General features: G+C 35.8%; 1 protein-coding gene and 1 long non-coding RNA gene across 2 annotated transcripts; one reads left to right on the top strand and one right to left on the bottom strand.

The window, feature by feature from the left end:
- Nucleotides 1–2,781: 2,781 nt before the first annotated feature.
- On the top strand, nucleotides 2,782–16,496 carry LOC106956905 (uncharacterized). The gene is made up of 3 exons (XR_001426852.1): nucleotides 2,782–2,860; nucleotides 11,873–11,924; nucleotides 16,304–16,496. It is a non-coding gene; the product is annotated as an uncharacterized LOC106956905 (long non-coding RNA).
- On the bottom strand, nucleotides 5,256–13,107 carry LOC106956904 (regulator of G-protein signaling 5-like). The gene is made up of 5 exons (XM_015048008.1): nucleotides 12,952–13,107; nucleotides 12,396–12,509; nucleotides 11,148–11,209; nucleotides 7,914–8,080; nucleotides 5,256–7,742 (listed from the first exon to the last, which is right to left on the bottom strand). The coding sequence occupies exons 1-5, from the start codon at nucleotides 12,993–12,995 to the stop codon at nucleotides 7,578–7,580; spliced, it is 552 nt and encodes a 183-aa protein (XP_014903494.1). The 5' UTR covers nucleotides 12,996–13,107; the 3' UTR covers nucleotides 5,256–7,577.
- Nucleotides 16,497–17,097: the final 601 nt, after the last annotated feature.

The following is a 17,097-nucleotide window of genomic DNA, read 5'->3' as shown; positions in this document are numbered from 1 at the left end:
ATATATAATTCTCGAGGTTTTGTCTTGTAAGTATGTGTGTTTTTTTGCTCGCAGCTGTAATAATGCCCAGGTCCTGGACGGGCTGAGACACTCTGGCCCTAAGCGGTACTCCATTTTGCATTAACCTGCTTATCGGTGGATTTTTTTCTCCAGGCTTTCAAACGCTGAGCAGCTGTGAGCTTTGATAATTGAAACCTGTCAGGAGGGTCTGGAGCTCTAATGTCATCATGCGCACAAGAAAGCACGTACCCTCTGATACACATGGACACAAAAGCACTTATCTCTACCACACGATTATGCATGCACCAAGTACATACAAGACACACATCCCTGTTGCCACATGTCTGGATGTGTGGTTTAACATTTAATGATGTTTCATTTATAAACGTTACAGGATAAAATTGATCTTCAGAATATGTCTGCACCTTCTCATTAACTATGGAAGTGTTGCATAATGTGCTTGCAGTCATATTTGCTAAATTAGAACATTATTAAAACCTTTAATTATTCCCACAACTCATTGCTTGAGGGGGAATAAATGATCTGGATGGCATGCAGACTATTGTTTTCAAGCCTCTAGTTTTCTTTTTTATTTATTTAATATGTTTAAAATTAGAATATTGCCTCAGACTTACAATAAGAAAACATTTGTGATGATGTCGCCTCACAAGTATGCTTAATAACACTCAAAGATTTATATTTTACTTTGTACAGAAATAGAACTGAAAATGAATTACCTGGCATTGTTGGTGGCATCAGCATAGACAAGGAAAAATGTCAGGTACTCTCTATGTTAGGAGTGTTATTACAGGCATTTTCTTTGAAATACGTCTTGAAGTATTTTAAAGGGTAGAGTCATGAAGTGGGTTTGAGGTGGTGAGGAGAGACGCAGGCTGAACCCAGGTTGTGGTGAAAATGATGTGATTTAATGAAGGAAGCTCCAAACAGTCCAGGATGACAGGCAGCACGGCAGAGAGGTTAGCATACAGCTAATTACCGGTAGCAACTGATGACACTGAAGACTGAATAGGAGAGCTATGCTTAACCAGGACTATCCAGTTCAACTGGCCAGCACACAACAGACAAAACTGACATAAGACGAAGACCCGACAAGAGACAAAGACAACAGGTGGGTTTAAATACACAGGGAGGGTAATCAGGTAACTAGAAACACCTGAGAAACAATCAACAGGGATGACAGGACCGGAACAGGACTTAACACAGAAAACCTCAAAAATAACTACACAGAAAACACCGAACATAACAGGTAGAAGTAAGCCACTGGCATTGTAGATCGTTTTTCTATGTCATAAGCATAGATGAAAACAGTCTGGACTGCAACACATACAGGGAAATCAGGCCCACAGGATATTTCAAAGTGGGTAGAGGTTCACAGGGAATATTATACAAAATCCATCAGTTTAGTTTGCATCAAAATAACCTAATAATCATGGGATTAAGTGAAGATTTTTTTAAAGGGGCAAGTTAGTGAGCAATTGCTTTTGAGGACCAGATTATTGGCCAAACAGTTTTTAAAAGCATAGTTTTGATAATAAACTAAATGCCTTTTAATCATGTTTTGAATCGTAATAATAATAACAATAATAATACCAATAGTCAAATGTGGCATGCCATGCTGACTTGTGGAACTTTATGTTGTGCAACTGTGAATGTTGATACTTTCGAAAAATGAAAGACACTTAAATGAAACTTAAATGAAAATGTTTAAGCACCCACAACACGACTTCATAAGAGAGTCAACTGCTCCTATTTTTTTTTTTTTTTGTTCCCATAAAGTACATTTTCAAAACAATCTAAAATTTCTAGCATTTCTTTCTTTTTTTCATGAGATCACTAATGTTTATCCTGACAGAAAAGGCTGCCATAAAGCTATGGTTGCAACAGAAATTAAACCTGCAAGCGCAATTGGATGGGTATTGCAGGTCAGCGCAATACCCATCCACACCACAAGGCACCATCTCCATCATTGTCTCCTTTGTCAGGGTTCTCAATATTATAAGTTGTTATAATACATCAGTGCTATTCCTGAACCTGTACACAAGGTGTCTCTTTTTGTGAATGTTCCAAAACACCTTCAGTCCAGTTTGGTACAGACCCAGGGCAAGCCTTAAAAGACTGAAAGAAATCCAACCTTACATTTTTGTCACCTTCTGCTTGAGGGCGAATGATCGGCGAGGACTTCCTGTAGGCTTTGGAGCAGATGATGCCATCACGTTCTCACTAAAACGAGAAAAGAAGAGCACATCACCCCAGCTCTAATGTCCTTACATTAACTCCAAAAACAAACTTTCAGAAAACTCCAAAACAGCTGAAACACTGACTTCATTTACATTAAAAAACCCTCCCACTTAGAGTTGCCTTTGATTAATGTTAATATATTTGATGCATACTTGCTTGATGATGGCATTTGAAGCAATGCAATATGTATTGCTTGTTTCAGAATTTGTTACGGTATTATATTTTTATGATGTAAAGAACTTGGAATTCCCTTGTTGCTGAAATATGCTTTGTAAATAAACTTAACTTGACTAAAATAAGGATGATGGAAATTAATCAAGCAATGTTTTGGATTTGGAAGTATTTATCCCTTGACATTTAAGCTCAGACAAACTTAAACTGAATAAACTGAGTGTATTATGGGCTTTCTTAGAAGACACATGAAGCTTAATCAGACAAAGAGAAGCAGCTGGGTAAGTTGTAAGCAGTCTGAAGCTGATAAGTGGCAGGAGTTAACAGGCAGGTTGACAAACAAAGGACAGCTGGTCAGCAGGTGAGACATGACTGAATATGGCAAACAACGTATCTGCTCAATGCTCTATAGAACGTCACTCCAGATTAGGTAAGATTCACACCTGTGACTATCAAGTATTGACTGTCAGCATAGAACCAACAGATAAACAAGTCATGTTCTGCACCAAACAGGAAGTATTTGTCACCATAGAAACTGAAGAATATTGCACTCCTGATCTTGAGTTTCATAATGTGCTCTTTGATTGTGATTGTGTGATTAACAGACATTGTTCACAAACTTTTCAGTAAAATATTACACTGATCTTCACAGAATGAAAGTGGAATTTAAATTGGGCTTGGCTGTCTTTGTTTTCTAGGTCAAGTACCTTAATTACTGTGACAGACAAAAATGAATTGTGTGAATGAGGGCCGACGTCACTGTTGATCACTGTGTAAGGGTTTTGAGTTCATCCTATCCACACCATCTGCTTTCAATAAATCCTGCAAACACTAAATAAAGGGAAGATTAGACATGGTGTCATTGTAAACCTGACTGAGCACAAAGACTGTGTGAGTTTCATAATTTCATGTGAATTTACTAACATGAAGACATGATCCTCTGACTAGTTTGGGGAAAGCCAGTGGCTTAAAGTCTGAATGGACTTGAATTCAGACCTGAAAAAATGAGATAATACAAACAGAAGACAAAGCAGCATGTCAATTATTTAACAACATACATTAGAAAACAGAATAATAACAACAACAAAATACAGCCACATCATTCATGTGATAAGTCAACTTGTTTTTAAAAGAAGGTACACTGATAACATATTATGGATTTTACTAGGTTCATAAAAGTCAACAATAAAATTAAGGTTCTGACATTTTTTTCGAAGTTTCAATCATTGAGTGCTTACAAATTGAATTACGATTGCCCGTTCGATGTACTGTTGTGACTGATGAATATATATTACAGATTAGAATGCGTAGATGTACAGATGACATGTAGATGATAAATGGTGGTAGATTATACAACTATCTGGTTCAACTATAGTGTTGAGAATGGCAAATTAGTCATTATTATTGTTGGCATAAATTGTCACAAGATTTGACGCAAGAAATCACCACCTCTTCAGTTTTAGCATGTTACTTCAGTTTTAGAAGTCTACTAAGCCTGATATGTTATTAGTAATTGCACTGATGAAACTAAAATGGAGAGTTAGTGACATAAAATACAGATTCCAACTACGCTGGAGGGGCTGGCACCAAGGGCGTCAAGGAGGGAGGGGGCTTGGAGTGGGCTCATGTGGTGGGCTCATGGTTCATGGTTGTGTTGGGTTTGGAGCTCTCTTGTGGGGGTATGCCCTTGTGGATGGGAGATTTGGAGCTTTGGGTGTCTGTGGCTCCGTTTTCACCATGTCTACCTCGGGGAAACCTTACAGAAGTGTGTCGATCTTCTCCTTGGCAGTCAGGTACTTCTAAGAGCAACACTCCCCGACAGGAAACTTTAAAATAAACATACATTTTGTGATATTTGAATGATGTTTACTTGTAACAAAACACATTTTGTATTGCATAGTGAATTCAATAATATTTTTCATAGGAATTAAATGTATACATAAAGTTTATGAATGAATGAACTGTAGACAGTAACACGAGTGCTATGGCAGTTTCAGATGCCTTGCAAGCCTTAGCAAGATAATAGTTATATTGTATACTGGTAAACACAATTGTTTATATATATATATATATATATATATATATATATATATATATATATATATATATATATATATACACATATTCAGCCTTTTCACATGACATAACTTTAAGATTTCACATTACCAGGTTTCTGGAAATATGTCAAAGTATTGTATATTATGCAGCTAAACAAAGTTTCGGTCAGAAAGTCACAGACCCCTTTGGGGACTAAAAGTACGTGACCTTTTCCATTACGCCCAAGAAATCTTGTAACTGATGGGTCCTTGGAATTTGTGACACTGTTTGCAGCCAGTTCTTCAGTCGCGTCTGCTTCCGCTCTGCTCTTCAAACCCTACTGACGTTTGAGTTGCGTACTTCTTACATGCAGCCTTGTGCTATGTGCAGCTTTTGATTTTTGTTCTGTTCAGTCCACCATTTAGACAAAACTGAATGAGGTCTTTAATTTATTTCATTATGTTCTGACTAAAGTTGTCATACGAATAGCAAAAGACATCGATTTTTTTTCTCTTTTACTATTTTCAGCTGACATTCATTTAGAAACAAGTTTGGTTTAGTCTCCTTGTTGCGAGAGTAAATGCTGGCGTCTATCTACAGAGGAACAATAGCCTTGAAACTCTTCTCTAGGATTTTTTTCTATTTAAGAAAAAGCTTTTTCCGTTTGAAGATCATCTCACCAAGTCTTCCAAACCCGCTATAACACTTTGATCCCCATGACAAAAAAGTAAGTCTTTGCATCCACAAAACTTTATAGTTGTCTAGTGAAGAAAAACAAAGTGACAAAAGAAAGTCAAAGTTTGTTTTTATAACAGTAGAAAGATCCTATGAGCTCTCTGCAGCTCTCCATGAAAAGAATCATTGACTCCATTGTTGTATTTAGAATAACTTAGATGGATATTTACAAATATAAATAAATACATCTTCAACAATTGTATGCATCATATATATTTTATGTGATCCACTACAAAACATACATGCAAGGCTACATGCAATTACATATATTCAGCATTATTAAAGCCCTCACATTATATATTTTATGATATTCCAATGATTTATTAGCTTGTAGTTCTAGGGTTCTGGCACCAGACTGGTCAATCTGTGCCCCTATGGACCCTGTCGTCAATTCTCTCCAAAATGATTGGATAATTGATGTACTTGTCATCTAGTGCAGTATATAGGAAGTTTAAAATTCAGTTAATGACTTGAAAATGTTTTTTTTTTTTTTAAATACCATCTGAAATTAGTGAGCTGTATCGGTATGTTAAGGGCTTAAAATGCTGAATATATTGAATATAGATTTGTTTTCAGTGGTGGTTAAAATATAATTTCTAAATTTAAAAGGAAAAAAAGAGTACATATAATCACATTTAATGATGAATACATTTGTCAACAATCAACTCATTGCAAAACACTTTACACTTAAACATTGCACTCTTACAACAACCTCTGCATTATATCAGATTATCTTGACCAAGTGTACCTGGGTGATTTATGATTTCTTGTAGCTTAAAAAAAATTGATGACTTGTGGTTTAAATGCTGTATGATGGAGATAATTGTAAAAATAAAATAAAAAAAACTACAGGATTTGTAATTTTGATAATGTTTCTCCTGTGGATATTCATTTGAGTCTTAAAGTTAACTTGCAATAAGTGGATTTACAAATATAATTGCCTACATGGCATGGTATTATCAAGTGCTGCAAACCTTTAAGTTCCTTCTCCCATGTTTTTATTAACTGGACCTCTTAGGGACCTGGCATGTGTACTTGCAGTGAAACTTTAGTTTTATCACATGGGAAAATAAAAAGAACTTTCTTCATATAAACCCACAACTCTGTTTATGCCATTTATAAAATTGAGATTCCCTCCTACTTGGTTTTCCCATCTTAGCAACTTGCATTTTAGTGGCAACCTAAGGGTTGCACCACTGAGCCAGCTAGTCAGCACTGTTCTCATGAATTGCTCCCACAGGAGGAATTGCAACTAAAAGGTGGGTTTGGTAATAATCCAAGTGTGCTAATAATGGAAATGTGAAACAGTTATGTGGAGAAACAGGAAAATTCATATTTGTGCACTGATACAGCTTCATACTTATAAGTACATTATGATAACAAAGGATTTTAAATGTTTTGCCCTTGACTTGCAACAGCTTCCTTTGCATGTCTTTTTTTATAGATAAATGACTCATTTCTCTTCCAGACACTAAAATGTATGTAAAATAAGTGTTTATTGAGTTTTCTTGTTAAAATCACATAAGCATGATATAGTCTTACATTCAGTTTTAGAAAACTTTTAATGCATTTTTCTCATGAAGACTATCTAAACTGGTCATCATCTGTTAAGAAGAATTTTGTTGGTCAGTAAGAATGAAAATAATAAAGTTTGTCAGTTTACATGCTTAAAGTCTTTTTTGTGAAATTACTTATTTCATTAATTATTTGCTCTGAAATTAAACCAACGGACACTCCCAAGGCTTACTTAGAAATTCAACTATTTCCTCATAAGATTAAGCCATCGTCATCGTTTTTTTTTTTTGTATATATAAATGTTTACAAACAAAATATTGATGTAGTCTTAGAACTTAAAGTTCTAAGGTAAAATTGATGGATTTGTGGCAAAGCAACTTTTGAAATATCTTATATATTTTGACAGATGTAACATTTGTTTTTTTTTTTAAAAGTGTATTCAGATGTTTTCTCATCTCAAATTAAAGGAGCAAATTGAAAAATGAAAATGTTCCTGCTTTCTAACCTTTTTTTGTTTCAGTTACTTTGAATATTGAGGAGATATATCTGATGAATATACCAGGGGAAACTTTAACAATAACAGGTTCAATCAACTTCCCCAAAAATCTCTAGTTCAGATAGAAATTCAGGAACATGTGTTACGTGGAAAGATGGGGCTGTTTCAAGATGCAGTTTGTCATTTTATTTAAATTTAGAGCCAAATTTTGAAACCTAATTTTGAGAATAGTTAAATTCTTTACTCAGTCATATGCAGAAGTGCTTTATATATACTTGCTTGAATCAAATGTGTGAATTTGGCTTCATTTTTAAAAATCAGCTGCTGTTTGAAACCTCCCCACCTTCCTGGCCTCTTTCTTGGTTTAGTTGACCAGAAGCTCCTGGTACTGATCAGAACGGAGGAAACGACCAAAGGAGTCTTTCTCCATCAGGGCATAAATTCTCTTTTGAGCCAGATCAAAGGTAGAAGATGACAAAGCCACCAGGTTCCTCAGGGTCACATCCTTGGTGAAGTGGTCAATGTTCACCTGATGAGGAAAAGTTATAAAATATGCAGTTAGCAGAAAAAAACAGACACAAATCGAGTCTAACATTGCTTAATGGCCACGTACAATATAAATAACTTATTCTATTAATATAGAATATTAATATAGAATATTATATTGTAGAATATAACATAGGAATGGGCATTGTCTGACCTCTCGGGGTCCCTCTGACTGGATGAAGTCTTCATAGATCTTTTTGGCCTTGGCAGCCATCTTCATGGGATTCTTTGTCTTCTTGAAGTCCTCGCAGGCCATCCAGAACTCGATGTTTTCATCACTGAACTCAGACTGAAGGAAACTGCGGAAAGCAGCCAGGCCATCTGACAAAGACAGAGGGAGTTAATGAAATCAATGAGGAGAACACAATCATAGATTTGCTTTAAGCATTAACTACACATCTGCGTGACACTTGAGCAAAGCATATCAGTTTACAGCCACATTAATTACATCACAAGAGGAAGAAAAACGCTAAAAATCTTTGGGCTGGTTGCTAGTTGAATTTATATGACAAAGGAATTACTTAAATATAACATCTGTTTATCCATTTAACCTCTACTTATCACATTTAATCGTCACTTTTAAAAAGCCACTCATAAGGTTTTGGAACTCTATGACAGTGTATTGCAAACAATTGTAAAAATTTGGACCACTAATGAACCTTCCTAGGAGTGGCCAGCCTACCAGTCTAATCCAGGAGAAAAAGACAACAAACCAACATTCAGAGCATCATGGACTCATTTGCCAAACATTAGGTTATCAGTTATGCTCAGTAAAAAAGAGACTGGGCAAAATAGGGCATTTAAGGGAAAACACCAGGGCCAAAATTATTGTCAACCAAAAAAAATGACAAAGACTCTCATGTTATCTAGAAAGACATATTGAAGACTTCAAAGCTTTAGGAGAGTATTCCATAGAATGACAGAAGTGGAATGTGTTGTAAAGTGTTTCATCTCATTGTTCTTACCAAAAATATTTACGTTGACCAAAAGTTTCCCAAAGACCTTTCAGTTTTCTTCACTTAATACAAATGAGGCCCAAAATAAGGTTGCTCTTAATAACTGCGTTGTCCTAACACACTTTTTTTTTTTTTTTTTAATCACTGTCTGACATTAAATCAGACATAACGTTTGATGTTTAGGTGACATGGGTTACCACAAATACTTATTATTGCTGAATGCATGAACTGCATTCTTTTCCATTTTGGAAGATTTACCTTTTGTTGTTACTTCATAGAGTTGCATTCTAACTATGTACTTTCAGGAACGATTTGTTACTTTAAAAGTAAATGCGCTTTGGTTATCCCAAAGCATAAGATCCACACATCTCAGCCAGGGTTATTGTGATTTCACACAATGCTGGTGAAAGCTCCCATTGTCTGAACAAGCCGGTGTTGCAGATGATAAGCATTCTGCTGTGGCCTTAGGCTTTTATCTTCCATCTAAATGGCGGCTTGGTCCAAAATAGCTCTGAGTCGCAATCAAGCTCCAGCTTTTCCTTTTTTTTTTTTTTTTTTTTTGACAGACCTTTAGTACAAGGACACACATATGAGGAAGCACACATTCACAGGCACAAATGAAAAACACTTTGTGTATATCAAAAATTAAAGACTGTTTAGCTCAACGCTTGTGTCAGCAGAATTTTGATTCTATTCTTAGTATTGGTTGGTTTCCACATTAAGTGAAAGAAATATAATTTTCCTGTATGAGCTACTTTGCTAATGTTGATGGAAAGTCATTAAACGATCATGACACAGCGGGTAGCAGCAGCTGAGATATAAATGAGCCCTGTGGACTCTGTCTGATGTCTCCCTAGAGACGTTACCAACACACGAGTAACCTTAATGGGCAGCTTTAAACACACGAGCATAAGTGCGTACACAGACTAACTCAAGCATGCAAAGGCTATACAAATACATCCTTGAGCCTCAAACTGTGCTAAAGAAGTCACTTAGGAAGGCCTTTTGCCACCCACTGAGCCCCTCAGAGAAAATGTTTCAGTGTACACAAATCAGCTGCTTGGTGACATCTCTACGTGGTTTTAACACAAATGACTTATTAGCAGGATAGTTTACATGTATGGATAAATACCATTAACTGTTAGAGGTAATCATCCGTCTCACCAGTTAGGCTTTCTGAGCACTTTGTGAGGTAAACAGTGGAGCAGGAAGTCTGCTTGTGGTATGCTCAGAGAATATAAATGTGTTTTCCAACACTGAGCGTTGCAAACATTTCTTCTAGTTTAGATTGGCAACTAAACTACTCCAATGTTAACATCATCTTTTAAGATATTCCAATATAAATATGTCCTTGTAGATTACTTTTTTTGCAGGCTCTTTACTATGCTTAGATTTAGTCACGGGTCTTTGTTTTTCTGGGTGGTTGCATGGAGTGAATGTTGCTACAACAGATGCCTGATTATTTTAATATGTTGCCGAGTAATAAGAGTTTCTAAAGCTTTCTTCTTTCCTTCATCATTATGTCCCTGTTTTCATAGTACAACTAGAATAACACAGAACTTTTTACTTTTCGAAGAGTTTCTTTCTTCCTTCCAGCTGCTCATCAGTGGACACAATTCATAGAGCCACATTGAGCTTTCACTTGTTTGAAACATTGACCCAAGTTTTGCCTTGTTTATGAAGATGTTAAGCTACTTGATCAATTGCACATGCAAATTTATTTAAATGGTTAGATCTAAAAGTGTACATGAACTGGTTACAAATCTAGTTTTTAAACGTTTTCATTGCTGGACCATTTTTGCACTCACAAATTGAAAATCAGATCTTTTTAGTCCTGTAAACCTTAAGCAAACTTACTTGGAAGAGATACTAAAAGAAAATATCCTCATCATTATATTTTCCATTACCAATTTCAATCCTAACTACTATCATTCAGGCTTTTAAACAAGCACACAAGCTGTAAAATGTTTATGGAAACCAAGCCTTGCTTGGTGTGCTGAATCTGTTTAAACAAGACAGAGACTGGGCATCAGGAGAGGAGTATATTCTGTTTAGACATCAGTGGCTCTAGATGCTGTGTAATGGTGTGAATGGAACAAAATAATGATGCGTTTTGCAGCATCTTTGCTTGGCTGCACTCCCAACGACTCAAACCCGAATGCTGCAATGTGTCATTTTAAAATTGCTGTTATGTGCAATTTTTAGATTTCAGACACATAAACTGTTGAGATAGAATATGCGAGTCACACAGTTTGAGGAAGATATCATAAGAAAAAAAAACCTAAAGTCTTTATTAACCAGTATTGTCTCTTTAAAAACATATGTTTTTAAAGAGACAACCTTTCTTTCTACAAATCCAGTTGTGGTTACAAATAAAATCCACAGCAACTAACATAGCCACTGTTAGACCTCAAGGAAAGAACGGGACCTACAGCTGTTGTTCAGGACTCGCTCCAGACTCTCACGCCACTGAGCAGCCTCCTCAGGAGCAGGCCTGCATGGAGAAAAAGAAAATAAATAGTAAGTATTGAATTTATGGATATTTCTGGTGGGGGTGCTTAGTAAAAGTTTTAGTTTTTTTTTGTTTGTTTTTGTTTTTTTTTTCCTCAATTGGAGAACAATTTTAAGAAAAATCTGATGAGAAACCATAGATCAGTGTGAGTTATGAGTTTTAAAATAAAGAGAAGCAATGGAGGACATGTCTGAAATTTTGGTTTTGAAAAGATGTCTCAGCTTCCACACTTAAGTGTTGTGCCTGACTCTAGTGCCCTGTAATTTCAACAGAACACCAAGGTGATATTATCCAAAAACAAACACAAGCAAAAATAAAGTGTTCAGTTCCAGAAGGAAATTCTGAATTTATAAAAAAATAATAATTAAATGACATAAATATTCACATATGTAGCGCATGTATTTCAGATCCACAAAGACTCCAACCTCAGACATGTTTTTCCAGTTGATTAAACTCTGGGAAACATTTCCCCAAAGCAGGTCCCATCTGGTATTTGGTGTGCGTCACACCAGCAACAAGAACGATTTCAACTCTGACTTTAATCTTTAAAACAAGTTCAAAGGGGTACAATGGATACCTAAGTTTGTGTTTGATCTTAAAATGTTGTGACATTTCTGCCCCCTCTATGCTCTGTTTTCTGCACAGTTCTTCAGAGTTTCAGGTCTTAAGTGCTTCTGGAAAGATTAGCGACAGAACTGTAAGTATTGCAATCAAACGATTTGTCAACAGCAGCCTGTGTTTATCTGAGCATTCCAGTTCCATGATTGCTCATTAGGCAACTACATCCGAGATAAATTTTGATGGTTTTTCTTGTCGTTTAGCTAAGATAAGTACAAACATATTTCATACTTACACGGTTGTAATGCAACAGAGTCGAGGCAAAGAAAAGACAAAACAAAAGAAACAAAAAAAGGAAGGTCGAATGTCTCCCACACAATTTTATCTCCTAGAAATCTCTTCAAGGTATCTGCTTTGTAGCACTTGACATCTGAGCCAAATCAATGTCTGGGCAGGTCTAATCTCTTTTGATCAGCACCTCTTTGTGAATGCTCAGGGCCCTGTTCTTCCACTTCACCTTCACTTATCTGGTTAAGGCAACAGGCAATACACAGGCCACCTAGAAGGCACAGCCAATCATTAGTCTTGTAGAACAAAACAGAACACTCACTTCTGCAGCTTCTCCGGCTTCTTGTCAACCTTCTCCGGGTATGGGATGATGAGGTCGATGGCATTATCAGGCTTCTGAAGCAAAACTCCCAACTTTGACTTGATCTCTTTGGCCCTGGGTTAGGCAGATCAGGAGCAGATGTTACGTTTTTGGTTTGACATCTTGGAAAAAGTAACAGTGATCCAGTTAAAGTCCTCGGGATATAAATCACCATCATGCCATTGTGCTGATAAAGTTGTTTAAAATCAAATGGCTTTGTTTTATGATTCTGATAAAGCTATAGTAGACAAACAGATTGTGTTGATCTCAGGTTGTTGCAAAGTCACTTAAAAAAAAAAAAAAGATATTAACTTTCATGCTGTTACAAATAATAACAAAATGAATTTGAAGAGCCTCATAAAACCAGAAAAAAAATACTTGGGACAAGATGTTAATCTGAGATAGAAAAAAAAAACACATCTGAACTTCCCTCGAAACTTTTCAGCACCCAAACTGAGTAACAACACAGTTTACATCTTGTTTTGCACACTTAAAAACAGGTGAATAACTCTCTTACCTCTCAAGACAGGTTTGCGGTAATGCAGCTAATCCTTTGCACATTTTCAGATGCTTTCAGTTACGGCACTTAGAAGAGAATTGTTATTTCCTGTTAGCCCTCTGCAAGTCTCCTTGAGCTTTGTTTGCTGTCTGTCTCTGGATTTCACCACTTGGGGAGTTTTTATACAGACGCCCTTTGGGACGGAGGCCAGCAGCTAAGCCAATCAGACTGGAATGTCTACAGCATGGGCAGCTAAGCATCCTGGCTGAGGAAGGGTGAGTTTTCAGAAGTGAATGGATGTTTACCTAAAGCTTTCAATTAGCCAAAATCTCCTGGACACTTCTGTGGGATAAAGAAACAACATTAGTTTGCACTAATGTTAGTTATTCCAATTTTACCTCTTGTGCAAGACACATGCTTTGTAGCAATTGCACAATTTAATATTTAAGTACTAAACTAACTTTATTTATACATTACTTTTTATATACTTCCTCAGAATAAATTATAACACAAAGTGCTTTACATGACTGCATACATGAATACATTTTGAGCTCAATATGTGTATTTTACTAGAAATACCTGAAATGATTTCACCCAATCTCACCGTCACATAGGTAGATCTAATTTAATGAACAAAGAAATGCAAAAATATCTTTACCAAAAAATATATTTTTTTTATTAAAAATAATCAAATCATAAAACACTTTGTAATGTCAAGTATGCAAAGCTAGAACGCTTTAAAGCAGCAAACATTTTAAAGAAGTTAATCAAGAAATAAATCAATCTTGCTCATGATGTGTTGGGTGCTTTTAATGCAAACCATTTTGAATTAGAGCATTTGTGGTTGCAAGCTACAAAGTGCTGTGTTCTATCCATGATCAGTATGTGATATAATTATATAGAGGCTCTCTTGACCAGATACATTAGTCAGAGCACATTATTATTTTTTTCTGCATTCTGTGACATTAAATCTCTCAAATTTTCAACAATATTTATTTTGATATTTGCCCGTTTTACTTCCGTCCCCGTTTGGAAGTAAACATATTTTGAGAACACTTCCACATTTCCAAAGAGTGTAAAACCTAGTCTAATCCTGACAGTCCTCTGTCCCTGATAGTGGCTGTGTTCATGCATGTCTTCAGGCCTTTCTACATCACCTAAGTGACTCGAGAAGTATTGAAGGGAGCATCAAACTATGTAAATAAGATCTCTTGTCAAGCACATAAACATCTGTGCGTTATTTCGTTTGCTAGTTACTGGACACACTCATTGAATGTGAGAAGGGGATGGCAGTGGCTCGAGTGAGTAAGGATTTGTCCTGTGACCGGTGGGTTTTCTCATCCGTTGTGTCCTTCAGGAAGACACTTCACCTGTCTCACCTGGAGCTGGTGGTCAAAGGGCCTGGTGGTGCAGATTACGGCATCCCTGGTTCCTGTCAATATAGCGTACTACCATAAAGTGCTTGGATGTGTGTATGAATCTTACGCTCTGAATGCCAAACTATGGTACACTTTTTATTTAATGTTTGACATTATTTAATAAAATGCAGACCTTAGTTCATTTCCTTCAGACAGCAGAACTTTTCATTGAATTTAATCAACATACGTAGTTTCTATTTCTCAATATGATGGGAATGTCTTGACTTAATCAGAGATAGTTACCACATTTAGATTCTTAAACACCTTCAAAATAAGCTCTTCTATGAAATTTAGAACTTTCTTTTCTAAAATACAAATAAATAATTTCAACACTAGAAAAATGAGACACAATTTCCCTTCTAATGCCCATTTTTAACACTGGTTATAAAATAAGTAAAACATTTCTGCTAGTCTGGGGAAAATGGTTTTCATTTAACATATTAAAATCAAGACTAGCACAGCAATTACAAGTTTCTCACAATTACACATAATGTTTAACGAATGTGCAAATGTAAAATCCCAAATTTAAGAAATCTGGTTTAATGGCAGAGATTGTTGCGTTACATGGCTTTAATTTCGAAATGAATTGTGTTTTGTTACTTTTAATGAAACAAGACAAGCACATTTGAGTGTTGTTAGTCACTGGTCTCTCAACTATTTTTTTTTTAACTTTGTATTCATTACTGAGCTATATTATCTTGGTTGAAAGTGCTGCTCATAACAAAGATACAAGTGAGAAAGCAATTATCTCCCAGCTTCTAAGCCAATCAACATTTTGATCTTTAACAGAATTATTAAAAAGCGGTTTTGATATATGTGATGTCAAATTTCACCGTGTGTTGGGTGAGTATGTTATTGCACCAACTTTATTAAGATGCAACTCATTAATCTTTCTTGTAATTTTTTTTTAATTAAAGTGTCTCCAGCCAACTGAGGGCAGACAAAAAAAAATCAAGCTTTTAGGAAACAAAGGAAGATGAGCAGGGCTTGATGCTGCTCATTACATGGACATATATCTTCTATAAATATGCAACAACTTTGTTTCCCACTTTGTATCATTCACTGCTTATTTCTGACATTGGATGCACTGAACCTCTCACTCACTTAAGGTGATTTTTCTATTTGGGTTGCTAATTTATATGCAACACAGAGCATTGAGAGTAAACCGTCCTTAAAATTTGCTTCAGGGATAAACCCCATGAGATGGAAATCCAAACATATGAGCCAGAACACCCTCGGAAAATTTCTAATTTCACACAGTTTAACTCTCCTATCAGATTAATAAACAACACCCTGTCCAGAGAACATTTGGGACCCTGCAATAAGATGTAAGTTCAAGCTCCTCAAATTAACCTTGCCTGTCTTATTAGTCATGATTTCTAGCCTTGAGCCTTAAAGGGGATCAGCGTTGTGGGCACAGTGTTTTGTTGGGAAAGTGCCTACTCCAGCACTGCCTGTTCTGCAGCCAGACAATAGACTCTTGTCAATTACGTAACAGGAGCACTTACAAAAATTGAACAAAATGTCAGGGTGACTAGGTGTCCGTTAACTCAGGAACATGCAAAAAGTCTACAGGTGATTTCTTACACTTCCTTTCACTTTTTTGTAGGTTGGCTGCACATCCCTGAAACACATAAATAAGGTTTTGTTTTTTGGGGGTTTTTTTTTCTACATTTTGTCTCCAATTTCAAAATCTCAAAAAGTACAAAGTACTTATGTACACTTAAAAAGTTTGCAATCCTGCATCTTGCTCAGACTGTTTTCATATTGGTAACCTTGAATAAAATAAATAAATAAATAAATAAATACATAAATAAATAAATAAATAAATACATAAATAAATAAATAAAAGTTTGCGTCATTATGCTGAAAGACAGACATGTGAATACATTTCACTTGGAAAATCTGAGGAGTGCTTCCGTTTTGTGACTGCTTTTGTATTTCCTTTGCAGACGGCACATGCAAAGATGGGAGATTTGCTTTCTTTATAAATTTTCCTGGAAGCTAAGGTCCAGGAAGGGCCAGCCCTTTGAGTGAATGAATGAATGCTAAAGCCAATGGCAAGAGCTGGACCGTTGTTCAAATAAACCGGCAACAGCTGGCAACCGGGTGCTTTGTTTATGATGTTGAAAGAGGCTTTATTTATCTAAATTAACATTCAGAATAGACATGTGAAAGTAGGGAACTCTCAATAAAATCAGTATTTCAGAAGTAATTGACTCAAAATGGCTCAATAAAAGTGTAACACATGAAACAGTAGCTGGCTGGTGTCAACAAGCATTCTAGAGTAGATATAAACTCATTGAGCTGGGATGCATTACAGGTCATACATTTTTAAAGGTTTTAAATTCATATTTAGCACAACTCAGTATACCTGTTTCTTCTGACTGAAAACACATATGAAAACCCTCTTCAGCTACTTCCAAAACAAATAAACTCAGCACAGATGTTAGACGGTAAACTAAGATATATTTTTTTATGTTTAAAATAACAAACATTTTTGAATTTAACTCAGTGTATTTATTGCTACATCTAAAAAAGAATGTTCCATTTGAATCATTTATGGTTTGCTTCAGCGCATCCAAAAAATGTCAGATAATTAGAAAATAAGCTAGAAAATAGATTATGGTAGTAAGATTTTTTTTGTCTTAATAGAAATATGGATTTAGTAAGGTAGAAATGATCAGCTGTAGGTTTAAATATTTATAAATCTGCAAGAAGCAATTGACACGTTAATTAATATTAG

This window comes from Poecilia latipinna, unplaced genomic scaffold (assembly GCF_001443285.1).
Source record: "Poecilia latipinna isolate Pla-1442-1.1 unplaced genomic scaffold, P_latipinna-1.0 Scaffold855, whole genome shotgun sequence".
NCBI classification, from domain to species: Eukaryota; Metazoa; Chordata; class Actinopteri; order Cyprinodontiformes; family Poeciliidae; genus Poecilia; species Poecilia latipinna.
This window is presented reverse-complemented; position numbering and strand designations above follow the sequence as displayed.